General features: G+C 40.8%; 1 protein-coding gene across 2 annotated transcripts in view; it reads left to right on the top strand.

Moving 5' to 3' along the window:
• SLC12A2 (solute carrier family 12 member 2) overlaps positions 1-27,801 on the top strand; it is a 114,406-nt gene that overhangs the window by 78,784 nt on the left and 7,821 nt on the right. Inside the window, exons 15-24 of one of the 2 annotated variants that reach the window (XM_074995038.1) lie at positions 2,352-2,451; positions 4,436-4,547; positions 7,566-7,706; positions 7,948-8,054; positions 15,465-15,544; positions 17,924-18,064; positions 19,660-19,707; positions 20,510-20,632; positions 20,775-20,886; positions 24,137-24,223. In XM_074995038.1, the coding sequence (XP_074851139.1) occupies positions 2,352-2,451; positions 4,436-4,547; positions 7,566-7,706; positions 7,948-8,054; positions 15,465-15,544; positions 17,924-18,064; positions 19,660-19,707; positions 20,510-20,632; positions 20,775-20,886; positions 24,137-24,223 (1,051 nt within the window). The remainder of the gene's footprint in view (positions 1-2,351; positions 2,452-4,435; positions 4,548-7,565; positions 7,707-7,947; positions 8,055-15,464; positions 15,545-17,923; positions 18,065-19,659; positions 19,708-20,509; positions 20,633-20,774; positions 20,887-24,136; positions 24,224-27,801) is intronic. The other variant, XM_074995039.1, reaches the window with a different exon arrangement.

Consider the following 27,801-nt stretch of genomic DNA (forward strand, 5'->3'; position numbering starts at 1 on the left):
TGCAATAAAAGCATATGCACTCATTATACTCTGAGCATTCAGTTTCTCTTACAAAATTGTGATACTGTGTTTATATATCTTATTGTGAGACCTGGACAGAGTTGTGGATGTCTACTCAAAAAATCTTGGGTGATTTTTTTTTTTTTTTAAAGTGTTGTTAGCTTGGCTCTTCTGGTCAGAAGATAGTTTAGCTACAAGCCAGAAACTCAGCTTACAGTTGACTGCTGATCTTCATTATCTGTTATCTGAAGAAAAAATAATATATTGCTGTATTGCAGGAGTTCTCAAACAGGGGTCGTCATGTGTGGGGTCGTAAGCCATAAGCCTGCATCACCAATCGCTGCTTCTCCTTCAGCATTTATATTAATGCTAAATATCTTTAAAATGTGTTTTTAATTTTATATAGGGGATACGTGGAGGATTACTGTGTGAAAGGGGTCACCAATACAGAACTTTGAGACTCGCTGCTCTGTTGCTAAATGTGACCTAAACTGGCATAGAAGTTGAAGTACACACTATTCAAACCCTATTCTGAAAACTGAATTATTTATTTCCTTATGGGCACTGCAGTTGTGTTAATTGCTAGGGTATATGAATGCTTCACAGACACAAGTTTGAGCATCCTCTGAGAGAATGTAATCTTGAAGATTTTAGCTGCTAAAATCCTTTTTTAAGAAGTGTTTTCTGACCATGTGCAAGCTAATTTTTTCCCCAAAAATTAATTGGTCAAATTTAAGCAGATTTTCATGAGTAAGCAAAAGGCACATTGTGGAAAAATATAAACCAGCTTGTGCCAAATTCCAAGCCCTTCTTCAAAACATGTGGACACTAAAGTTTTTCATTTTAAAAAAAGTCACAATTTATCATGGGGAAAACCTATTTTTCCCTAATCCAATTGTCTGAAGCTAAACTATTTTGACTCAAATTTTCCAAAAAAAAAACTTGACCTCAGACTTGTGGCATGTATAAGTACAGTCTGAGTGGTTAAAATGTGGCAACGGTATAAGTGCTTTTAAAAAGGTCTTATAATTAGCAGTCCATTTTGGTCAATTTCATGGTCATTAGATATTTCATGATTTTCAGATATTTTAACCTCAACTTTCATGGTGTTTATCTCTAGAGGTCCTGACGAACAAAAAGATTGAGGGTTTTTCAAGGTTTTAAAGGAGCTATAAAGTAAGCGTACTACCTTTACTACTTTGCTGCTGTTAGCAGCAGAGCTGCCTTAATAGTTGGGCAGCCAGAAATTGCCAGCGGCTGGCCTGGCACCCAGCTCTGAATGTCATGTTACTGCCTGCATCAGCGCAGAAGTAAGTGTGTGTGGTATGTCATTGCCACCCTTCTGTGCTGCTGCTGGCAGGGCACTGCCTGCAGAGCTTGGTGCCTGGCTAGAAGCTGCTGCCCTCCAGCCACCCAATTCTGAACACAGTGTAGAAGTTAGCATGGCAATATTGCAACTGCCCTTGTGATCCCCTAAGCCCCAGTTTCAGAAATGCTGTCCCCCCGCCCCACCTTGAAGTCTCTGTAGTGTAAGGTGAAAAGAACACAATATCTGATTTCACGGAGGAGACCAAAATGTTTTTCATGGCCATGAATTAGGTAGGGCCCTACTTAGAATGAGCAATATCGGGAAGCCTTGAAGTGTTGGGATGACTTATTCTGCCTATTTGAATATGTGACCATTCATTTAAATGTGACATTCTCTGAATGTAGTAGCTCTTAAAATTCAACTAATCCATTATCCTCATAAGAATTTTAAATTCTTTATTATTTGAGTTATAAATATTGGTGTATATGAATGAGCACATTGGATACCAGACTATTTTAATTTTAGTAAGCTCATTATACTATGAACATTACATTTCTCTCATACAATAATAGTCTAAAAGGATAGGTTTTAGTTTTCGTCGTCACGATTTAGTTAAAAAGTTGACCTGTTGATTTTAAACTAATATTTAAGTTGCTAAACTTTCCTTTGCTGTAGTATCATGATAGTACAAAACTTATTTGTACAAAGATACTGCAGAATTATTTGAAGTGAAGCTGTTTAAGTACCTTATAAATGTAACTGTATAATGTCAAACAGCTAGTTACCTGGACAATTTGTTTTGATAACAGAATTATCCCTTCTACAGTAGAGTTTAACTGTGTGGTTTTTCTCCCTAATTTAAATCCAAGGTAAGTTTAGCCTACTTTTAGTGGGAATGCACTTTGATTTTTAATTTGATCTTACCTTATTTTCAGTTGATGTTGGAGCTAAACAATCAGACAATTTTTAATTTGAGAAAATGGTTAATAAGTCAAAGTAACTCACGGACTATTTAAATTTGTTAAAATAAATCTTGCTGCAGATGTGAACTGGGGATCCTCTACACAAGCATTGACTTACCTGAATGCATTGCAACATACTGTTCGTCTTGCAGGCGTGGAAGACCATGTAAAAAACTTCAGGTAACAAATATACTCAATGCTGAAGGCAAAGGACATGTATGAAAATTAGAAATTAGAAAAATCTTTCCACTGAATGGTGTGCTCAGCAAAGTTAGGTTTTGAGATCAATCTCATTTCCAGTACAAACAGAACATGTTAGTTACAAGATCAAGGGCACATTCTCATGTACTTCGAGCAACATTATGTATGACACCATGTGCTAACAATGCCCTGCCACTATGTACGTTGGACAGACAGGACAAAACTTTCACCAAAGAATACATGGACACAGAGCAGACATCAGGAATCTCAATACACATAAGCTGGTCAGTAAACACTTCAGTGGAGTGGGCCATTCTGTTTAAGGAGCTGAGAATTTGTCCCTTAGAACTAAGAGAATTTAAAAACAGATTACAGCCAGAAATTTGTGAATTGGAATTCATATTCAAATTGGACACATTAACACGTGGTATGAACAGAGACACCAATTACCTCACGTATTACAAGGACCGCTTCCCTTCATTTGATGCTCATAATTATCTCAGGCAGGACACTTTCACATCTCCCCTCCTCTCACCCTCCCTTCTTCTGTCTTATGTACTTGATTTGTCAATTTTTATTGCAATTTTTTTGGTCCTCTGTACTTATAAATGTCAGTCTGTATTGGGTATGAGATTGGTCTGATGAAGTGGATCTGCCCCACGAAAGCTCATCACTGAGTAAATCATTTTGTTAGTCTTTAAAGTGCTACGTGTTTGCTGTTTTTGTTTAGTTGGAGTACAGACTAACATAGCTGCCTGTCTGTTGTTATTCCAGTAAATATAGTACAGGCCAGGTTACTCGTGCTAGACACTCCTGTAACCTGGCCTAGAATTTTTGGCTTTAATGTCTAAACTTGTTTTTTAAATTTTTATATTCGACATCTTGACTGTTTTCTTTATATAAAGAGGAATCTGAAAGTTACATGACAACTGGGAGACTATTTTTTCAAACTAAGAAGGAAGTATATCTCCCAGTTGACAAAAGGATATATATTTCCTTCTTAGTTTGAAGAAATAATTCTTTTGCTTTAGTACAGGCCGATAAGGCCTCAATGGGAGGTTTGTTTCCAGTTGGGAGTGCCACATTTGATATGTAAGTAGAGTAGCACACATTCCCGTGTTGCTTGCAAATATCATTCTGGGCTATGATAGCAAGAGTGAGTCCCCCCAGTAGTTTTACACAGTTAACTCATATTTGGCTTCTGATCTATGATGATGCTTGGAACCCCTTCTTCAGTACTCCTTCCTGGGCAGTTTTCCTTTCTCTAGGTATGCAGCTGGCTAATTCGTTCTAAGTGGAGAAGTTTGTCCATGGGTTGAATTTTTTGATTTTAGGTAATTTAATCTCCTATCAAAATTGGATTTATAGTTGGAGGTTTTTTGTTTAGGTTCTTCTATTTGAAGTAGAACACAGACTATCTGAGACAGTTTGCGTCATATTTAGGGAGGGAAGAGTCTTGTCACCAAGCTTCAGTGATGATAATTTCAATTTAATAGTGGATTTCAATAGAGTGTGCTATTAGTTTTTGGTAGAATAAGCAGGCAGCAGTGTTCCTTGTAAGCTATGCGCTTGCGTAGCTTCTCAGCAGAGATTCAAATGCTACCCAGTCTATTAGCAGAATGCCCACGGCTAGGATGTTTCTACTGGCGGTGCTCATTTGCATGTGCCTTGGTGCACGTAATTTATTCTGCCCGTGGATGGGAAAAAAGCTGCACATGGATGGAAAATTTTGGAGGGAACGTTGGCAAGCCGGGGAAAAAAGATAAATTGTTAAAGGTTCCCAATTTGTGACACATTTAATATCTGCATTTCTTATTCCAAATATGCATTTGTAAAGCTGAGGCATGCCAAGATGCTTATCTTCCCAATTCTGCAGTGAGTTGTGCATTACTTAAGGTTTTTAAATCAGTACAAAGGAAATAAGTGAATTCTAATTTTTCTTCTCTTAAATCTGAAACTCTAGGCCTCAGTGCCTCGTTATGACAGGCGCTCCAAACTCACGTCCTGCTTTGGTTCATCTTGTCCATGCATTCACAAAAAATGTGGGTTTGATGATCTGTGGACATATACACATGGTAAGTATTCTACATTTTAACAAAAGCTAACTTGTTTTCCTTCCATAACTGCTTTATTATTATCAAACACAAAGTGTCAAATTTCCAACTATTCTGGTGTCTGAGATTTATCGATAACCTATCAGTGGAATTTTTTTTTTTTAATAGCACATAGTATATTGTAAAATCATGCAAGCCTTAGAAATGCTAGCTTAGCAGAGAACTTCAAAATATCAATATATACATCACTACTGGATTTTTCTCCTCTCCCTGGAATAATTTTGTAACTTTGTAAAACCAACAGTCTTGGACACAAGATGCTCTAAAAACATATTTTGGCTTTTTTAAAAATAACCACTGTATTTGTGAATCAAATTAAAATTTAAGTTCTGCAGGACAGAGGCCCCAGCTCTAAAACATTTTGTAGCCCATTAAAGTGAGCCTCTTCTATTGCAGACTGTGGCAAATCTAGAAGTAGGAAGAGAGGTTTTTAGTCTTTGGGCTATGAGAGCAGTCAGTTGTGGAGGACTTGATGCATGGTGTCCATACAGATAACTTAGCTTAATTTTTGTATGTAGGAATTTTTAAAGATAAAAAGTGTCAAGTTACTTAATAGTAAATGTGAATTATATCTGCTTCTCTGCCCTATCTCAGTCTGGTCCAATTTCGTATTCTTTCTCCATGACCTGCCAGTCATTTTGACTACAAGTACAGGTTGAACCTGTCTAATCTGAAACACTCTCGTCCGGCAGCGTGCATATTATAGCATGATTTTAATTAGCTGGACAACCACTTATGGGCATGGCCAGGTTTCCCATAGTCCCGTACAGTTTGTTTACAGCCACCAGTCCTAGCTCTGTGTTCTATGCTGTTATTTAGCTGTAAATTATCCCTAAATGTCTTCTTAGAGCCCAATAAGAAGTAGAAGTCTCGGTAATGTGCTAGAAAATATTGACTTCCCTTCCTCTGGTACTGGTCAGGTCCCAAGGGTACCAGATGAGAGAGGTTCAACCTGTATTCTGTCCCAAGTGCATTTAGCAAAGCTCCATGTCACTTACTCCAATGCCTATCTCATTATAGCCGTGTTTACATGTGCACGCTACTTCGAAGTAGCGGCACTAACTTCGAAATAGCACCTGTCACGGCTACACGTGTTGGGCACTATTTCGATGTTAACATCGACGTTAATCGGCGAGACGTCGAAGTCGCTAACCCCATGAGGGGATAGGAATAGCGCCCTACTTCGACGTTCAACGTCGAAGTAGGGACCGTGTAGTTGTTGCGCGTCCCACAACATCGAAATTGCGGGGTCCGCCATGGCGGCCATCAGCTGAGGGGTTGAGAGACTCTCTCTCCAGCCCCTGCGGGGCTCTATGGTCACCGTGTGCAGCAGCCCTTAGCCCAGGGCTTCTGGCTGCTGCTGCTGCAGCTGGGGATCCATGCTGCATGCACAGGGTCTGCAACCAGTTGTCGGCTCTGTGGATCTTGTGTTGTTTAGTGCAACTGTGTCTGGGAGGCGCCCTTTAAGGGAGCGGCTTGCTGTTGAGTCCGCCCTGTGACCCTGTCTGCAGCTGTGCCTGGCACCCTTATTTCGATGTGTGCTATTGTGGCGTGTAGACGTTCCCTTGCAGCGCGTATTTCAATGTGGTGCTGCGCAACATCGATGTTGAACGTCGACGTTGCCAGCCCTGGAGGACGTGTAGACGTTATTCATCGAAATAGCTTATTTCGATGTAGCGTTCACGTGTAGATGTAGCCCATGTCTCCTCCTAGTTTTGTGACTTCCCATATTCCCATCATCACAGTCTCTTAGCCCTTTAGCCCTACTTCAATCCACATTTGGAGTTCAGTGGGAAGTAAATTTATATTCATATTTATTTACATTAGATTGTAAATCTTGTTCTGTGTACATGTTTCAGTGTGGCTAGTGGGCAGTAGAAGAGGTAGTGCAGCTGAACAAAAAATGTAGCCTCCTGCATCTTATTCAGCCTAGTATAAGAGAATCAGAACAAAAGTTTCCTCAGCCTGATCCAAACCAAATCCCAGCAACTAACAGGTTTAAGGTACTGTGACAGTCAGGCCAAACAGCTGCAAGAGGATCTTGGAAGTCTGATATGTTAGCCCTAGAAGCTAAAGGCCCCCTTTTCCCTATAAAGAAAGAGACGACCTCAGGTCAGTTAGTGCTCCATTCACATCAGTGGAATCAAAATCTTCAAGTCACAGAGTAGTCTTAAACAGAATATTTTACCATTCTGATATTTACAAAAAGGGCAGAGATGTTAAAAGTTGGAGAATTGAGAGGATGTGTTAGCAGGATAGAAGTGGGTTTTGAAGGGGTTATGGCAACTGATTCTAACTACAAAAGAGTGGCAAAAGGTCCAGCTACTTGTAGATGTTAAGGGGACTCACAGGTGGTAACAAGTAAGAGTTTAGATTTTAGGCAGTTGTCAAGATGGTTAAGCCTCTCACCTTGCCGTTGTAATCCGAGGTGCTCCAGGATTAACAACCACATCCAGTTGTTGAATCTATCAGGAAACAGCTGTATGCCACAGGACACCAAGTGGCTGAAGTCTGGATTTGTCATAGCATGAGATAGCAGCTGCTGTAGGGGAGACTAGCGGATTTATGTGGAAATTGAAGCAGAACACCAATTTGTTAAACACTCGGGGAAAAAGGGGCCACACAAAACCTTATGTGAACTTGGCCTATATCTGTATCTTTTTCAGTATGAAAACCAAAACAGAAATACCTGTGCAATACTGAGCTTGAGAATTGCCTGAGCTTGCTTCAGTAAAGCAGAGGAAGCACAGTATTCAAGAAAGGCAGACCTATTATTGTATTGCTTTCTGAGTCTATTTTGCTTTGTGTTGATAGGTCTCATGTTTTGAAGTCACAGAAATATCTTTTGAACTTCAAGTGTATTAGATGAGATTTGAGTTAATTATCAGTGCAGTCAGTACTGAGGAAATCTTTTTCAGAAAATAATATGCAGTGATTATTCTAAAATGCATTTTTGATTAATAGTACATTTTTTTAAAGGGCCCTCGCAGACAAGCCATGAAAGAATTGTCAGCTGATTTAGCCAGATATCAGCGGTGGCTTATTAAAAACAAAATGAAGGCCTTCTATGCACCAGTACACGCAGAGGATTTGAGAGATGGGGGACAGTATTTGATGCAGGTATACTTCTGTTGCGATTTTTTTTGAGGAAATTGATGGTTGGCATCAGAATGTACAAGTATTCTTTCATTTTATATTTTACACATTCAAGCATGCTTATTTAAATACAATTGTAATATTTTCATTATTACCGTAACACTTATTAAAATTTATTTGCACACACAAATGCTTTCTTTTTATGTCTTCAACTAATACAATACTTTCTGGTATTTTAAAAATGCTTCATTGGCTTTGTTCTTAGGCTGCTGGTCTGGGTCGAATGAGACCAAACACTCTTGTTGTTGGATTTAAGAAAGATTGGAAACAAGCTGACATGAGGGATGTGGAAACCTATATTAATTTATTTCAGTGAGTACAGAATGCAGAACCTGGAACTGTTGTTTTTATTACATACAGTGAAGAAGAATATATAACCTGAGGAACTTTCTGAAACTCTAGGATAATTTAATTAATCAGTTTTTAGATTAATATTTTTGAAAGAGTGAAGAACTGTTTCCAAATATTTCCAAGTATGTCATTTTCAACTTGTTTTCTCTGTGTATTTTGCAAGAGTCTCTCATAGTTGTACCTGTTATCATGGGCAGCAGGTATCATAAGCAGGGGGAGGCTTTGCCTGCCTCTAGAGCTTACCGTGGTCCTCAGTAAATGCACAAAAAAGAGTACATGATTTAGTACTGTTGTTCAGTGTGGGTAGGTATTGACTGTCAGCTTTTACTTTTTTTTAAATTCAGTAGGCCTGGGAGAGACTTATATGCAGACAAAGATTAGCAATGTGTACAAGTGTGTTCCTAACTGAAGGGAAAGTTTACTTAGCAGTTTAGTGTTTGGGTATGATGAACAGATGACCCAGAAGTTCTTGTAGCCTCAAATGAGTTGCCTTACAAAATCATCTGAATTTAATAAAGTACAATTTAAAAAAAAAAACCCTTTAAATATGTTAGTTTTCATGAGTCACTGGTTAGCTTTAGAAGTAGTTGATAAATGGATTATTTCTAGGAGTTGATTTATTTTTTGGAGATTGAGCTGATGAATGTCCCGTGAGCCAACCCTTGGAGTGTGTTAAAGTTATGTTCTGTGTTGAAAGCAGACATTTCCTTCAATGTCTTGTGCAGCTTAAATATAAATCTTGATACATCTACCTATGCTAAGTGACTTGTTTACTATCTCATGTTGGATTTGTGTTTTTGGTTCTAAACTTTGAATGTGTTAAAGAATTTCTTTTGGATTTTAGTACAGTAAAGGGATAAGTTCTTAATTTGAATCTTTTTTAATACCTAAAATGGTCAGAGGTGATATCCTACAAGCTGCTGGAAACAGGAAATTCCAAAGTAATTTGTCAGTCCCTTTTTAAAAAAAAAAAAAAGCGTATTGCTTACTAAGAAAAGCTTTTAGTACAGGATAACTGCTGTTTCAGGAAAACTACTAATGTACCTGAGAAGTTAAGATGTACTCCAGGCACTACAGAGCCTGTCTGTGGCCCTACTGTTCCTTAGTGTTTTCAGCTACTTTGCAGGAAACGAAAATTACAGGAGAAAGTTACAGAATGTAGTTGTGACAAATGTGATTTAAAATACAGGAACACCAAAAGTATTAAATGAATTAAAATACAACTTTTTGTTATCCCCTATTTTGGTTGAAAATGCTCACAGCTGCAAGAGCTATTCTTTTGGGATGGAGGATCATGAGAACTTCTGCATGTGAAGCAGAAAAGTCTCAGCAGAGAGTAACAGTTGAAGCACATTTTGGTATAATGGAATAATTTTGTGCTTGGAGTTTTCATTTGTGAAACTGACTCATGCCAGGGTTAAAAGTGAATTCTAGTGGGCAATAATGCACTCAGTTTTCAGCATTAAACTCCATATCTAATAGGCACATTTTTACCCTGGGCAGTAATCTTCTTTGGTAAAATAAGCACTAGTAATAAATGCAAAAAAACCCAGAAACGTTAAGAAGAGTTCAGGTTCCAGTAATGACAGTAGGTAAAATGTTAATCTCCTTCACTTCCCTAGAGCAAGGATTTTGTCTAGTGACTCAAGACCTTGCCTGTAAACCCTAATTCTACCTGTGGATTAATCGCACAGTCAAGATCCTCCATTGATTGTGGCTGTTCACTGATTGTAGTACATGTTTTCCTACCTTCAGATGACATCACATCCCGCAGATAGCAGAATTTTTCTACCTTTTTTTTCTCGTCTATGTAGATATATGTTTCGCATCTGTTGTCCAGTCTTCTGTCTTCATAAACATGGTTTTTATTTCATTTGCCTCTAAAGTAAAGACAATGATTGTCATATTTACTAAAGCAAACTATGTAAAATCAAGGTCATAACTTTATCTTTGTTAACCCATTTTGCACCATCCCCAATGACTTTTATTGCCCACTTTACTGCTCTATTGATAATGCAAAGAGAACTGGTAACGCAACACTTATCTGAGGCTGCATCTCCACTATGAGATAAATTTGAATTTAAGGCAGTTAGCTCAACATTATCACTTGACTGCCTTCACTGCAAATACCATTAGCTCGATTTAGGAAGTGCTAACATCGAGATTACATTATTGCAGTTACCTGACAGATATAACGTCAAGCTTGAATTCAGAGTTTCGATTAAAGGCCAGTGTGGAAGTGCTACATCTTAAAATCGAATTTATTAGCTTCCAGAGGTGTCCCGTGTGTAAGCCACAATGCCTCTCGGTGCTCTGCTTTGGCCGCTGCTCTCGAGTTAATTAGGTAACAGAAAGACAGACAGTGAATTTCAAATGGGGAACAGGAAACCTGTGGATGTGGGCTCATGTTTGTATGAGAGCCTGAAAAATGTCTTTGCTGTTAGCGCTGTGAGCGCATCTACCCATTACAAATAGCCCCTGCAGGGAGTTCATAGTTTTGTGTCTACACTTGGTTTTTTTTTGTTTTTTTTTTTTTCTACACTGCCTGGTGCCAGCCCATGCCCTGCTGCACCATGTGGCAACAAGGCTGTTGTGGTGGTTGTGCTTGCATAAAATGGTGAGAAACTTCTCAGTGGTTTACATTTGTCTCTTCCTCCCTCACAGGTGCCACATAATTGTGGCTTTTTCCATACTGAGCCACTTCACATGGGTAGCCCCCAGCCCAATAAAAGGATGTGCCTGCTATTCGGTGCTGACCATGTTGCCAGGCAGCACCATTTCATAGATTGTGTGCGTTTAGGGCTCCAAGGGTGGGAAAGATATTTGGGAGTTTGCTGCCTCCAGGGAGTAGTCTCCCCCAGCAGATAAGTTACTCAGGGAGGACCACCTCAGCTGCCCTCCCTCACTGAAACCCCCCCACCCATCATGTGGGACCATGAGGGCTTGCTGCTGCTGGGGGTAAAGTCCCCCCTGTTGGCTAAGGTTAAGGCTACCATATCTCCCTGTCCCAAATACGGGTCGGGAGATATGGTGGGGGGCTCCACCAAGCCACAGGGAGCTGGAAAGGAGGTGGGAGCTGCTAGCCCTCCCTAGGAAGCGGCAGCCACCAGCGCTCCCTGGCCTCGGGAAGTAGTAGGGGACCGGCAGCTGACCACGCTCTCCCTGCTTCCTCGAGGCTCAGGGAGGTGACTCCTGTGCCCAGCTGCTGGTGGAAGAGGTCAGCAGGATTGAGATCAAATACAGAACAATTAGTTCTTGTTAAAAAATAAGTAGCAATGCCTTATGGTGTCCCAAATAGGGGATGGTCCTACCAAATATGGGTCGGATGGTCACCCTAGCTATGATAGTCGGGGTGGGGGGGGGGGTTACTACTTGAGCTACTTCAACATTCCAGGCAGCTCTGCAGCTGCAGACTTCAGCAACACCCCCCCCCACCCCACAGCCCACCAAAAATTATTTTTGGGAGCTTGCTGTCCATTGCAGGCACCTTCTGGTTTTATATTTTGGTTCTAAAATCTTTTGCTGACATCTCCTATCTGTCTTCATGCTTTCACCTCCTCAGAAACACAGCAGGGTGGGGGCGCTAGTTGCAGTTCTTGTTTGTATTATAAGTTCAGTGTGTGATATTTCTCTGCCATCAACCGTGTTGGCAATGTCTGTGTAGTGAAGGGGAAAATCAAAAATTCTTTTTCTCCTAACCATTGCTGTTTTCTTTCTTCTAACTTTGAGAATACAGTCTGGGCCCCTGGGTTATTTTCAAGGATCACGTGCAATGATGGGAGGTGGGACGCACAGTGGATGGCCAGTTTGAGAACACAGTCATTGCACAGAAGACTTATAGTGCGCCAGAAAGCCAAAGACTCTCCCCATCAGCAACTCTTTTCTGTAAAACTGTCCGATCTTCTTTTTTTTTTTTTTTCCTCATGCTTTTTGGGGTCTCTGTATTTAAGAAGAAAAAAGTCAAATTTTCCTAGACTTTTTTATCCTTTTTTCTTTTAACTTTGAGAATACAGTAGGGGTCCCTGTATTATTTTCAGGGATCCGATGCAATCACAGGAGGGGTGATACTCAGTGGATGGCAAGTTGAGAATTTAGCTACAGAAGAAAGACATTTCCATAAACTTTTTTGCTGCCTTTGCCGCCCTACTTTTCCTTCCTTTCAACAGAAAAAGTGGACATTTGCATGGAAGGGGAATGAGGAGAATGCAATGTGGGAAGATGGTATCAAAGACCAGCAAGCATACCCAGGATACTACAAGCATGAGGGAACTGTGGGATAACAACGCATTGCTGTAACAGTCGATGTTTGACAATGAGTGTGGCAGTAATGCGTTGAGGAGCACGTGAAAGGTGGTGATAGTCAAATTTGAACGTATTAATTCCAGAATTACAAAATCAATATTAATAGTTGAATTTATCTAATAGTGTAGATGTAGCCTGACTCTAGTCACAATATCAAACTACTTCTGTGGACTTGCATCTGATCTTCCTGCACATCTGCGTCCATCAAATAAACTCCTCTTATGTTGATCGCTTTGTCTGGTATCCCTTAGCTTTTAGCAATTCTCCAGAATCTGCCTTGGGTCTCCAATGAATATTTTCAACCAACTTTACTAACTTTGAGAATGAGGTTTTTGCTGAGCAGTAGGGTTTTTTTTTGATCTGTTGAAGAGTGAATCTGTTCACAACTTAATCTATCTGAATAGAGCCTTCAACCCTGGTCTTGTAATATTTCATCCACTTCCTTCCTCACTGCATTCAGCATAAGGCTAGCCAATATTTTAGGATGGGTAGCAGTATGCTGATTCTCCAGTTCATGTAATTAAGATTATCCTTCTTAGGCAGTGCCACAATGATACCATCCTTCCTAGCTTCGGGCACTTATTCTTTCTCTCTAGTTAGTTTTGTTACCTGCTCAGACATAACTTTGCCTCCCAATGTTACTACTTGTGCTTGAATTTTGGCAACTCCAAAAGCTGATGTGAGGCCCCTGGTACCTTTAATTTCATCTGGTGATGTTGATCCTTTTGCTATTTTTGATTTTAGTGTTAGCATTTCTCTTGAGCCTGTACAGGAACAGTTTCATAGAGAATGGAAATCTTCCTTCCAGCCTCTGACTTTTTTCATGATGCTTTTTCAGCATCTATTCATGGAGAGTCCTTGAAGGATCCAACCTCTTGACAGTCTTGTTCTTCCTTGGAGGTCTTTCACTATTGTATAGAGCTGTTTGTGGTTCCCTGCTGTGCTGCTGCCTCTGTAGTCTTCTCTTGAACCCAGACATTTCTAGTTTGCCTGTCTTGCTTTTGTTTCTTTGTTATTTTCTCTTTATCTTGCATGAGCCTCTCCTAGTTTTCCCTGTCTTGCACTGTTACAATGGGCGGCAGGTATCGTAGGCAGGGGGAGGCTTTGCATACCGGTACAGTTTACTGTGGTCTTGCTCCCAGGCCAGCCTGCCTCCTTGTTGGGACTCAAGGTCTCAAGGCCTGGCAGTCCTGGAGGTGTGGTGAGGTCACTTGGGGCCCTAGGGGGAAGGGGGGCAGTAGGGGAGGAGCCAGGCCTAGCTTCCTTTGGCAGCAGGGCTACTGGCTGCCTGTGACTGTTATGTTTTTCCTTTTGGAGCTCTGTCAGCTGCTGCCCAGGTTCCACATGACCCATGAATTTTCTGCCCTCTTCGCGTGTACCCTATTTCCCTTGCCATTTTCCATGTTTCTTTCAGACTTACATCAGTCTTGTTCTATGGAACAGTTGCTAGGTGGAACCCAATATGCATTTCTTTGCCTTTGATCTGCCCTATTTCTATGATGCTTCCCCCCACTTCAAATTCATGATCTTTTTTGAGTTTTGAGTTAAAGTTGTAACATGGTCAGTTAAAGATAATGATCTGAGCTAACAATGATCCTCAAAGAAGAAATCCATCTCTTAGATATATATGTATGGTCTGCCAGGTTGACAGACACATTGTTTGGTGTTTGCATGTGAGCTTGTGGTAAAAAAAAAATTGCCTTATTTTAGAGTGTTTGTGCTACAAACATTCAAGAGTTGTTTGCTCAAATACAAATATGCAATATGGGTGAGCTACTTTGTTATTGGAACTTTCATTTGAACTCTCCTGGCTTGTGTTCAGAGTTACAGTCTAGTACTTTATTAATAAAGTTTACCCTCTTAATTTCCTTAAAAAAAAAAAAAAGAGAGAATTTTTGCTCTACATTGTACATAATTAGGGCCTTACCAGTTTTATGGACATGAAAAATGCCTTGTGGACTGTGAAATTTTGTCTCATCCATGAAATCTGGTCTTTGTATATTTTTAGTTTATATTACTAAAAATGCCCAATACTACAGTGTTTCCTCAAACTGGACCTTCTGACTCAAAAGGCGGTTACAAGCCTTAGGATCAGCCTTCCATTCTGTATCTAATAATGGGGAAGGCCTGACCTAGGTTTGCAGTCTTTAAAAAAGCCAGACCCAGAGCACTGAGGGGAGCGGTGCAGAGAGGAGGCTGTAGACGGGAAGTGTTGAGGGAGTGTTAGATCCCACCGCTGCAGAGGCTGTCAGATGAGCATACTAGTATTTGATGAGAATGTGTTGGCTTGACTGTTTAAATTTTGAATTCTGATTGTAGGCAATTTCAGTTTTGTTACTGTGGCAGTTGGGATTGTGTGTCTGGGAGGGATAGATCTTTTGTTCTTCTTAAGTGATTGGTCATGTGCATTCCAAACTGGGTGTGTGCTGGCACACGCCCAGTTGCCAGAAGCTTTTTGCCCTAGCGGGTAGCCATCGAGTCAGAGCAGCACCCCCTGGAGTGACAACAATGTGGCAACCACTGCTCATGTGCCCCCTGCTCAGTTTCTTCTCGCCATACTGTGAGTTGCTGGAGCTCTCTTTTCTCTCTCCATGTTTGGCTGGTGGCCATTACTTGTAGTGTAGCTAGCTGTAAATAGTTTCTTAAACTTTTTTTCTGTGCCTACAGTTTTCAGAGACCTCTCTGGAATTTGTGGTTGCCTACATGGGGGATTGCTTTTAAAATATTTTGGGACTTCTGGTTAAGAATGTGTCAGCACTGATCAAAAAAGGTGTGCTGCTTTCACCTTTCCCCTGGAACTTAAAATGATGTGGTTGTATTTTATTTGAGAACTCTTTGCAAGCTAGAAAGGAAATGACACTGATATCGCTGCCTGTCCATTACGTCAGCATATGGTATTCGGTCTTTAGAAGTGGCTTAACAGTTTGGGACGTGAAGTTTGATAAGTACGATTTATGAATATGAAGTGTAAGTCCAAGAGAAAAATCTCATTTGCCATTGTTTTGGAATTGTTGAGAAATAAAAGTAGAACAAGATGGAAAGAGCAAATTTTTCAATCCTTTTTTATAGTGACGCCTTTGACATTCAATATGGTGTAGTTGTGATACGCTTAAAGGAAGGTTTGGATATTTCTCACCTTCAGGGACAAGGTAAGCTGTACTTTGCCTGCTATAAAAGAGAAAAATAGAACGGCCAAAGATTTTACAGTGTTTTTTTTTTTTTTTTTTTTTTTTTTTTTCTGCACACCTGTTCAAAATCAGTGCTTTTTTCCTAGGAAAATAAATTGGCAGAACTCAAGCTCCAAACTACACCCCCACCCACCCTCAAGCTCCCCCTGCCGCAGCCCCAATCTGTACACCCACTCACCTCCAGGTACCTTAACCCCCACAGCCGCCAGATGCCCCCAGATTTCACTTCCCTCCCTGCTCTAAATGAGTGCCCTCCAACACCTCCAGAGCCTCTCCCTGCTCTAAAAGAGTGCCCTGCCACTCCCCCAGAGCCAGACAACCCCACCCTGCCCCTGTAATTCAACCCATCTCAATGGAGCTGGGGATGAAGGCATCGTGCCAGGCCTCCAGGGCAGCGCCAGGTCTTCTGGGCCAGGCTTAGCTGCAGGGGCTGCACCATGCCCCAAGGCTGCCCCGCTTCCCGATAGTGCTCCATGCTGGGGAGCCCTCTGCATGCAGCAGGGGTGTGACCCAGGCATGGCTTACCTCATTGAGGACAGCCTGAACGGTAGCCCTGCCCACCCCAAACTGGTGCCTGACAGATCGGTGACTGTCTGGGGTGGCCAGTTTCCAGAGGGTGATTGTCACCCTTTTCTGGAGTGGGAGCACTAGCCTCAGGCGGGTGTCACGGTGCTGGAGGGCTGGGGTGAGCCAGTGGCACAGCTCCAGGAATGCCCCCTTGGTCATACAGAATTTCTGTAGTCACCAGTCATCGTCCCAGTCCCACCAGTCGCTGCTTGTGGGGAAGCCTTGCAAACAATGGGTGACCGGGTGCAGGGTGTTGCTTCCTGAGGATGGCCACCAGGGTGGCCACCTGGAGCCACTGGAGCACTGCGGCCAGCGTGCTGGCCATGGCCTTGATGTGTGGGCAGAGTTGATTGGTGTTTATGGGAGCCTGGGGTGCCTCCTCCACTCACTCTCCCTTTGCCTGCCTGGGGACAGCTAGCTGGCCCTCAGCATATGCTGACTGAGGCTCCTGGGGGTGGGGGTGGGGGGTGATGGGAGGGACTTTAAAGGAGTGGCTGGTCACGGCCCTGAAAGGGCTTGGCCACCATGTGACCCTGCTTGCAGCATTTCCTGGCCCAGTACTTTCGAAAGGGCACCCTGCAATGCGTGGATGCTCTCTTTTGAAAGTACGGTAGGGCCTTTCAAGCCGACGGCTTGGACCTTCGCTCCGCATGTTGTCTGTGTGGACGCTCATTGTTGAAAGGTCATCTTTTGACATTCAGTTTCGAAAGCAATCCTTTTGAAAGGGCATTGTAGTATAGACGCACCCATCATGACTAGATTTTTAGTATTCTTATGCCTTTTTTCCTATTACTTCAGTAGTTCCCATCTCTGTTAGTGTGGTCATCTGTCACAAAACACCTTTGTCCACTTGCCTGCTGAAAGGAGGTATATTCTTATTCACTAGATTTTTGGGAAAGCCTCCTTTGTGGAACTTTGTGGAAAGTTCCACAAGCAACTTTGTGGAAATACAGCATTTGGACACTTCAATATTTTTGGAAAAATGCTAAGCTTGGGATAGATACAGATCATAGATTTTTTTTTTTTTTTTTTTTTTTTAAACCCATTTCATGCTAACATCCCCAGGTTTAAGATGCCTTCTCATAGTAACACATTGGTGTAATGTAAATACAGTAAACTCTTTCATATCCGGGAGTCCTGGGACTGGAAGCTTGAAATATTCTGAATAATAGAGAAGTATACTTAGCAATGCATGTCACTAAATAAAAACAAGGTTAGATATTAAGAAAAAACAAAAATGTATGCAAACTATTTTATTTGACAACAACAGTAGTATTGTACACTGTTAACTTACATTGTAATTGCTGTATTTATTTGCATTTATTTTCCCTACACTGTACTTATGGAAAATGTAACTAAAATTTGATTATAGTAAAAATGCTGGTTATTTGAGAGTTCTGGGTGATAGAATGCCAGATATGAAAGAGTTTACTCTGTAATGATTCAACCCCCTTATTTTTTTCAACTCTGTAGAGGTTAACTAACACACTTCCCCCCCACCCCCCGCCCCACAGGGTGGTGTAGTTCAATGCCAATAGAAATTGAAAAACTTTATAATCTAGGGACTAAACTAAAATAATTCCATATTTTTCAGAATTTCTAGATATGTAGCGCGCTGCTGCTGGTCATTAAGTTGTACAATACAGTTGCATTTCTTCAGAATGGTATATTTTATAATCTTAGATAATTATCTATAAAAACAATTGCATAAGATAAAAGTATATTTAATATTTACATAAGAAATATGAACATTAGGCATGTGTCTCTTCACAGAAGAATTACTGTCCTCTCAGGAGAAATCGCCAAGTTCAAAAGATGTTGTAGTAAACGTTGATTATAGCAAAAAGACTAATGCAGATGCATCTAAGACTTTTTCTCCACCATCTAGTGAAAAAACACCTGCTCTGCCTAAAGGTAACTTTTTTGTTAACTGAGAGATCGGATTGTTCTTTTTACACAGTTGAATTACAATTCAACATCTTTATTATATTGGTCAGTATCTTATTGATGTCCTGGATGAGGGGATAGATTGCACCCACAGCAAATCTGCAGATGACGCTAAGCTAGGGTGACAGGTAGCTATACTGTAGGGTAGGGATAGGGTCCAGAATGACCTAGATAAATTAGAGGATTGGGCCAAAAGAAATCTGGTGAGGTTCAACAAGAAGAAGTTTAGAGTTCTGCAGCTGGGACAGAAGACTCCCAAGCATTGTTATAGGCTGAGGACCGACTGGCTAAGTAGTAATGCAGTAGAAAAGGATCTCAGGATTACAGTGGATGAGAGGCTGGATATGAGTAAACTGTGCCCTTGTAGCCAAGAAGGCTAATGGCATATTGGGGTGCATTAGGAGAAGCATTTCCAGCAGACCTAGAGAAGTTATTATTCTCATCTACTCAGCATTGGTGAAACGACATCTGGAGCATTGCATCCAGTTCTGGGCCCCCCAGTATAGAAAAGACACATTGGGAAAGGTTCAGCAGCAGGCAACAAAAATGATTAAGGTGTTGAAGCACATGACCTGTGAGGAGAGGCTGAGGGATCTGGGCTTATTTAGTTTGCAGAAGAGTAAGAGGCGATTTGATAGCACACTTCAGCTTCCTACAGGGTGGCTCTAAAGAGGATGGAGAGAGGCTGTTCTCAGTAGTGACAGATGGCAGAACACGAGCAATAGTCTGAAGTTAGAGGGAGAGATGTAGGTTGGATATTAGGAAAAACTATTTCACCAGGAGAGTGGTGAAGCACTGGAATGCTTTACCTAGAGAGGTGGTGAAATCTCCATCTGTAGAGGTTTTTAATTCCCAGCTTGACAAAATCCTGGCTGGGATGATTTAGTTAGGGTTGATCCCTGCTGGCAGGGGTCTGGACTAGATGACCACCTAAGGTCCCTTCCAGTCTTATGGTTCTATGATCAAGGAATATTTTTTTCTTAAGACTTTGCAGGCATTTACGCTGTGCTGTATGATGTGACTAGTCACTTTGAAAGTGTACACAAAACTATTAAAGCCTTAATGCGTAAAGTAAGACTTCAGGATCTTAAACTCTTAAATAAAAAGTTTGGGCTGTATTTCGTAGCCATAATGAGAACTGTAGACTGAGCTTGTTTTGAAAAAATCAGGCCAAACGTAATGTATATGCAGACTTAACTTTAAGCCCATCAGGTTTAAGAAATTTTGGCCTTAAACTGGAGCATTTAATTTAGTGCACATTAAGCGAATGTTTAAAAATGACTTGGGACACCTTGCACTCACATACAGAAGAAATGCTTGTCTTGTCTTTTATTGTTTTTTCTTAAGACAAACACTATGGCTATGTGAAGTAGTAACACATTTTTAAGTAACTAATCCTTCTTGCAGTGTATGGTAGACCTCATTCAGGTTGTGGTTCTTTTCTCATTGTGTGCTGGTTTATTTTAAGTCTCATTTTCTGAATGCATACACCACTTTTCTGTTCATTAACATCCACAGAGCATATTAACCTTCATTTTTGCATTTTTTTAAACATCTTCTAGAGGAGGAAGAAGATGGCAAGACTCCAATACAACCACTGTTGAAAAAAGGCAGGCATTTCCATTTTTTTGTTACTATCCATATTTTCCATACTGCTACCTTCAATTTCCCTTTTTTTTCCCCTCTCACTCTGTGTATAGTGTGCCAACCGTGAGATAGCATTATGGATGTCTGTTAAAATTGGATTAGGAAATTCAGGGGTCAGATGATGATGGTGGTACTCTTTAAGTCTATAACAAAATAAGCCTTCTTTACATGAGTTGGCAGAAATAATGCACATACTAGATATGTGTATATTCAAAATATGACTGATTATGTATGCTTATGGGATTTCCTAAAAGTGGTTCTACCTCAGAGGCTTGACTGTGTCCATGGGGTCTTCTGGATTCCTTAAAAGGGATTTTATGCCCCTTGATTTGGGTAGTGGGGAGGATAACTAGCTGCACTCTCAAAAGCTCAGTCCTATTACAAAGCTTTTAATTCATTCCTTTCTGTATAGATCTTAATCACCTCATCATTATAACATCTGAGACATTACTCAGTAGACCATGTAGCTCACTTCATGCTTCCACATGCAATGAAATGGTTAACAATATAATACTTCATTTATCACATTTGAGCATCATGATGAATTCTTCACTTAAATGATGAATTGGGCTATTCACACTTCTCAGCTGCCGTTCTTTTCAGTATATGAGGTACATAGAGACCAACAAAGTGTGAAAATAAATATTTTTCAAGTACAGAATTTAACAATGCAAATATATGAACATCTACTATGTTGATGGGGGTGGGGGCTAAGCAATATATTTCTTAAATCATAAACAAATTTTCTTTTGCTTAATTTGGTAGACTCGAAAGGCCTACGTGCTCCTTTAAACTTAGCTGACCAAAGACTTCTTGATGCTAGCTCTCAATTTCAGAAGAAACAAGGCAAAAATACTATTGATGTCTGGTGGCTTTTTGATGATGGGGGTAAGAATTTGTAATAATGATAAAAGCACTTAATAATGGATATCACTCATGCAATATGTAACCTGAAGGTTTGCACTATTAAATAGCAAGTTAACATTGCATATTAACTAAATGTATTCCTAAATATTATGGTTTAATGCAGGCTTGACACTGTTGATTCCTTATCTTCTGACAACCAAGAAAAAATGGAAGGACTGTAAAATAAGAGTATTTATTGGTGGAAAAATAAACAGAATAGATCATGACAGGAGAGCGTAAGTTAACCTTACATTTTAAATTAAACATTTATGGAACTTTGTAATCATGTACAATAAATGTTTTTCTTACATAATATTGACCTTTTCCTATAATACTTGAATTGGGAGGCACCTGAAAGCTAATTTACCGATACTAGTTAACATAGCATACGGTCGTGTTCTTTGAAATAAAGCATTTGAAACATTTTAAGCTTTAGAGATGTCTTCTCTGACTGTCCTGAAAGGAAGACAGGAAGTGTTTGACATGGGTTTAAATTGGTTGCAACTTTATTAAATGTTAGGGGCTACTAGGCAGGTAACAGTGCAAGTAACCCACGTTTTATTCCATAATTACGCAGGGGGCTCTTCCTCCATCCCTGATGCTCCAGCAAATCAGTTGCCTCTTGTAGGAGGGTTAAGGTGGACTATAAGAAGGGGAGGGGAGGGAGTTGGCTCTCTGTGGTAACAGTCATAGGAATCCCAAACTGCCTCCCATTCGTTCCTTTAATGAACACTTTCTAAGTTCTTTTCCAATCCATTTATCCAGTCCCTGTATATCTGTCGTGTGGAGACCCTGCACGTGAATCTGCCCTACAATTGAATAACAAGTTGCATATGGCCTGCCACACCTCATGCCATGCATGAAAACTACCCATCCTGAAATCCAGTTTGGAGAATGCAGACCACCCACAAAACCCACCCAGAAACCACCCAGCCAATAAATATAGTGGAAAAGAAAAAATCCCTTTCTACCCCGCCCCCCCCACAAAAGGAACAACTAGCATAATGCCCACAGCTGGTGCTGACCAAATCTGATATTTCCCCACCTAAAAGAGAGGGAGTGTGGGCTCTACTTCAGCCTTGATCTTTATAAAGGAAGGATCTCAATACTGTGCTGTCGCTGTCTATTCCCAGGTGAAGGGTCAGTGATACCCTGCATCTTGTGCATCAGTTCTCATGTCTGCCTCCTCCCAGTCAGCAAGCAACATTCTCTTCATTCTGCCAGACCATCCAAAACCCCAAACTGCTTAAAGATGCAAGGAGGTCAATCATAAAGAAAAAATTGCCTTTACTACTGCTGTCTCTCTCTCCCCCCCGCTCCCCCTGCCACAATTTTGCAAATGCTTCATTTCAGATCACTTTAAGAACACAGCAAGAAACAAATATGACCAGCCACAACAGATTACAAATGTTGATTTCCATTCACAAAGCTAATTCTAAGAGCCATTATGATGATGCTTAACTATCCCATTTCTGCAGGGTTAGAATACTCTGTTAGGTTAACGCAACAACTCTGTACAAAGCTGATCAGTGCCAGATATCTAATATGGTAAAGAAATAGGGACCCAAATTCAGTCCTTGCTCACATTAGCAAGAAATGTGTTAAGACAGGTATACTGAACCATGGGTTATTTACAGTTTTTTTTTTTTTCCTCTGTTCCCTTTTTCTAAAAAGTAATACAGGACAGTCAAGGATGGTTACAGAAGAGTTTGATTATGTAGTTTAAGTAACAGAGAGGTAGCCGTATTAGTCTGTAGTCCAGCAAAACAAAACAGCAGAAATGTCACACTTCAAAGACTAACAAAATGATTTATTCAGTGATGAGCTTTTGGGGGACAGACACACTTCACCAGATAAAACATACTTGTAAAAAGAAGTGGTAAATTTTGCATGCCTACTGTATAGATCCTTAAACAGAGGGCATTTAGGACACTGAAAGTTATGTTAGGGTCTTAAAGATCCTTCTTGCCAGGCATTGATGGCGTATCTCAGACTGTGTCTACACTATGAGGTAAAATCAAATTTATTATCGATTTTGTAACTCTGAAATTTATAAACTTGATTTTTAACTATCCTCACCTCCCCACGTGCTCCTCAAAGTCAGTTTATTGCTGCCACACTCAATTGGCAAACATCACTGTTGTAGTAGTACATTGTGGGAACGTATCCCACAGTTCTCTAATCCCCATAGCATTCCGGTATTCTCGCTGGTCTCTGACATCATCTTCCCACACTGCATTCCCCTTCCACGTTAAGCAAATGTCCATTTTTCCTGTCAGAAGGAAGGAAAAGTAGGGTATCGACAGAGATGGCAAAAAGTTAACAAATCTTTCTTCTGTAACTGAATTCTCAACTGACCATCTACTCACTGTCTCCCTACCCCTGCCTCCTGTGATTGCATCCAAACCCTGAAAATAACACAGGGGTAACAAAAAGATTGAAGGAAGAGATGATAGTAAAGTTTTTGGAAATAAAAGAGAGTTGCTGAGGGGAGGGACTTGGGCTTTCCAGTGCACTATAGGGCTTCTGTGTATAGTCTGTGTTTTCAACTGGCCATCTACTGACAGTCCCTGCTCCCGTGATTGCATCTGGTCCCTGAAAATAACAGGGACAATAAGCTTGAAGAAAGAGAAGATCAGAAAGTTTTTGAAAAAAGAGTTGCTGAGGGGAGGATTGTGGGCTCCTTTGTTCAATATAAGGCTTCTATGCACAGTCTGTGTTCTCAACTGGTCATCCACTGACTGTCCCACATGTGAAGGGGTGCAAAGTTAGAAAAAAGATTAGAAAAGTCTAGGAAAAAAGATCTTTTGTCTTGCCTCTTGATTACACAGACATTGCCAACACAAGGAATGGCAGTGAAATCTCATACACTGAACTTATAACAGAAACAGACATCTCAACTGGCTGCCTACCCCATGTGTTTTTTTTTTTTTTGGGAGGGGGTGGCAGGGGGTGTCAAAGCATGAAGACAGATAAGAAATGTTAGGAAAACGATTTTATAACAGAAACATGAAAGCAGCAGGTGACTGTAATGGACAGCAAGCCCCTGAAAATATTTTTGGCCTGGGAAGGCTGTGGTCTGAAATGTTGAAGTAGCCCCCCCGCCACCAACAGTATCTTAGCTGCCAGGGACCTGCCTCCCTCCGTGATAGCAAGCCCCAGTGTTCCAGTGCTAGGGACATGGGGGGGCGTGATCAGTGGAAGGCCAACTGAAATAAGTCCCCCTGAGTATCTCGGCCACCAGGGGAGACTCTCCCCTGGTGGCAGCAAACCCCATGGATCCCTTGCCATCAGTACATGCCAGTGTCTAAACAGAATATTTACATGATTTTTGTGGAAACCCTTGCCCAATTTCACACTCTCAACTGTTATCCTTCTCTGTGTAGCTCAAAATTAGGTGTAAAAATACTTACTCTATTTTTTAGCCCTATAAAAATGTTGCCAGACATTATATACTATGTAATAACAATTTTTTTTTTAAAAAAGGATGGCTACTCTACTCAGCAAATTTCGGATAGACTTCTCAGACATCATGGTCCTTGGAGATATTAACACAAAGCCAAAGAAGGAAAAGTGAGTTGAAAATGTTCCAGAAACACACACCATTTACTAGTTGCATTCATAATTTTCTCTTGTAGCATGAAAAGCAGTTTTTAATTCTTCTGTGGATGTATTTTGATAACTAAACTAGATGGTTACAAAGATAAATTGGAGAAATGGTCTGAGGTAAACAGGATGAAGTTTAATAAGGACAAATGCAGAGTGCTCCACTTGGGAAGGAACAATCAGTTTCACACACACACAATGAGGAGAGACTGTCTAGGAATGACTACAGCAGAAAGGGATCTAGGGATTATAGTGGACCACAAGCTAAATATGAGTCAACAGTGTGATGCTGTTGCAAAAAAAGCAAACCATGATTCTGGGATGCATAAACAGGTGTGTTGTGAACAAGACACGAGAAGTCATTCTTCCGCTCTACTCTGCGCTGGTTAGGCCTCAGCTGGAGTATTGTGTCCAGTTCTGGGCACCGCAGTTCAAAAAAGATGTGGAGAAACTAGAGATGGTCCAGAAAAGAGTGACAAGAATGATTACAGTTCTCGAGAATGTGACCTATGAAAAAAGGTTGAAAGAATTGGGCTTCTTTAGTTTGGAAAAGAGAAGATGGAGGGGAGACATGATAGCAGTTTTCAGGTATCTAAAAGGGAGTCATAAGGAGGAAGGAGAAAACTTGTTCTTCTTGGCCTCTGAGGATTGAACAAGAGGCAATGGACTTAAACTGCAGCAAGGGAGGTTTAGGAACTTTTTCCTAATGTCCAACCTAACTGTCAGGGCGGTCAAACAGTGGAATAAATTGCCAAGGGAGGTTGTGGAATCTCCATCGCTGGAGATGTTTAAGAACAGGTTAGATGTCTGTCAGGGATGGTTTAGATAGTACTTGGCCCTGCCATTGGGGCAGGGGGCTGGACTCGATGGCCTCTCGAGGTCCCTTCCAGTCCTAGTGTTCTATGATTCTATGATTAAGCTTTCAGAGAACATTGCAGTTGGTGAGCTCCCAGTGGCAAGAATTAATTACCTGTTTAGAATCTCTTAATCAGAGAGATACCACAAATCTAGATTCTGATTTCAACAGAATAAGTTTATAACTAGAGTAATTCTACCTAATTGCAAGAAGGTAGAAACTAAGATAAAATATGTATATTTTTCTTATCCAAAGTCATATATATCTCTGTAACCAAAATAGTGATATGCATAGCCTGATTTTTAACTCAGTTGAGTGCCAGTATTAATTAGCTCAGTGAATGTACGAGGAAATCTGAGCCCTGCTGAAATTTTCTTAAGCAAAGAATCATTATATATTTCCACTTCAAGTTTGAACAACTTGGGTGACTTCAGTTGACGCCTAATACTAAATGCTATTTTATGATGGAATATACCCTGTAAGACTTAAGAGATCCAAAGATTGAGCATCATCTCCACCTGAAATCTTCTCCAATATTAAAAATAAATAAATAAAATGTGTCCATATGTCCTTGAAAATTCCTGTAGCAGTGTAATCTGAGACAGGTGTTTTTTGTTTTTAAACAAAGCCCAGCAGGTACTGGAAATACTTGTCTAGAATTCCTAAAATAAATTGTAATGCACTTATTCTTTATTTTGATGGATAAGTATTAATCAGAAATTTTTGATAATCTGTTCATCTACAATGGATAACTTTAAGTAATAGGTTTCTCGATGTTCACTCATGTTTTGTCCTTTAAATATCCTGATTTGATAGGATAGCTGTCGTGCAGAGAGAGAGCGTTTGAGATACATGTATGTTTTTTCTTTGGGGTCTTGCAGTAGAAACTGGCACAAAGTGATGCAGAATAATAGAACTTGAAGGAACCTTGAGAGGTTATACAGTCTAGTGCCCTGCACTCATGGCAGGACAACAATTATCTAGACCATGGTTTTCCAAACTGGGGGGCATGCCCCCACTTTCAGGAGTGTGAAGAAATTCCAAGTGGGTGGTGGGGGACGCAACCCAGCTGCCCCTGTCATTGCCCCCACCCAAAGAAAAAGCAGTCCTTTGCTTCTGGCTCTCAGCCCCTGCCATTTTACGTTGGTGATCCTGTGCAGCTGCTGTAAAAAAGCAGGCAGGTGGCAAAGACCATGTGGAGCTAAGCTGGCCCTGGCAGTATGTGGCTTAGGCTGCCAGGCGGGCAGCTGGCCCTGCAGCGTGGGGCTTGGGCAGGCGGCTAGGTTGGCTGGCCCCAGCAGCACGTGGCTTGGGCAGACAGCTCTGGCAGAGCAGGGCTCAGGCGGGTGGGCAGCTGGCACTGGCAACTCGGGCAGCTGGCATGGGGCTCAGGCAGCTAGCCAGCTGGGGCTGCACCAGGCACTTGTAAAGGGCCAAGAAAAACTCTTTGTATTTATTTTTAATTCAAATAAACACAAAAACTTCATATAAAAATGTTATTTTAAATTACAAATTGAATTTTTTTTTGTTAAAAGGGGGGTTGGATGATGGTAAAGAAGAGGTGGGGTGGCATGAGGGTTTCTCAAAAATTGGAAGCAAGGTGTGATGCTGAAAAGTTTGGGAACCACTGATCTCAGTGTTTGTCTAACCTGCTCTTTAAAGTCTCCAGTGATGGAGATTCCACAGCCTCCCTCAGCAATTTATTCTGGTACTAACCACCCTGACAGGAAGTTTTTACCTTATGCCCAGCCTAAACCTCCTTGCTGCAATTTTAAGCCCATTTCTCCTTGTCCTATCATCAGGAGTTAAGGAGAATAATCTCCCTCCTCTTTGTAACAGCCTTCTAGATTCTTGAAAGCTGTTATGTCCCTTAAGAAACCCAATTATGTCAATCTTTCCTTATCGGTCATATTTTCTAGACTGGTAATTGTTTTCATTGCTCTTTCTGGACCTTAACCCAAAGCCTAAAGTTCAGAGTCTTAAAATTCAGCCAGTGTGGAAACTGCTCAACCCTGTTGAAAATCGGGCCATTTAGCTTTTTATTTTTTGGTGTACAGTTATGGACATATTCTTATCTCAGATTAATTTGATATGCACAGTAAGTATGAGCCTTAAGTACACTTTGAACAAATCCCAAAATGGTCCCCAATATAGTAAAACTTAAGATGATCTGTCCATGACAGGTGTGCTGGACCAGGTCTTTTGCATTATTTAACCCTCTTGGGCCCTTCCAGTAGGTAGCACAGAATGGATTTAAAGTTACCCCGAGTGCTCTGCTGGGAATCCTCACAGAAATCTCTGGATGGTGTTAATTTACCTATCACCTGGTCCTAGCCCCATTGGGTAAGAAGCATATCTAAGGCAAGAGTGTGTCTAGAGCGTTCTGAATTGTCCCTAGAATGCAGGCTGCTGCACATTTTACTGAATTGAAAAAGTATCTATAGATAGCTTTTTAGCACAGAAATAGTGTTCAAAGTGACTGCATGATAACACACGTTTGTTGTTTTAATTAACTACTGGTGATCCTTGAGAGTTAATGTGATTTCCTCTCTCCGAGATCATGTGTTGTGTGATCTACATGCAATAATAAGAATGTAAAATGAATTTATCCAAAATTTTGTCATCAAAACTTAATTGAATTCCAATTTCTCTCATATCTACTTGAGTTAAATAGATGGCTCTTTTAAGC

This window comes from Carettochelys insculpta, chromosome 5, assembly GCF_033958435.1.
Source record: "Carettochelys insculpta isolate YL-2023 chromosome 5, ASM3395843v1, whole genome shotgun sequence".
In the NCBI taxonomy this organism is placed as follows: domain Eukaryota; kingdom Metazoa; phylum Chordata; order Testudines; family Carettochelyidae; genus Carettochelys; species Carettochelys insculpta.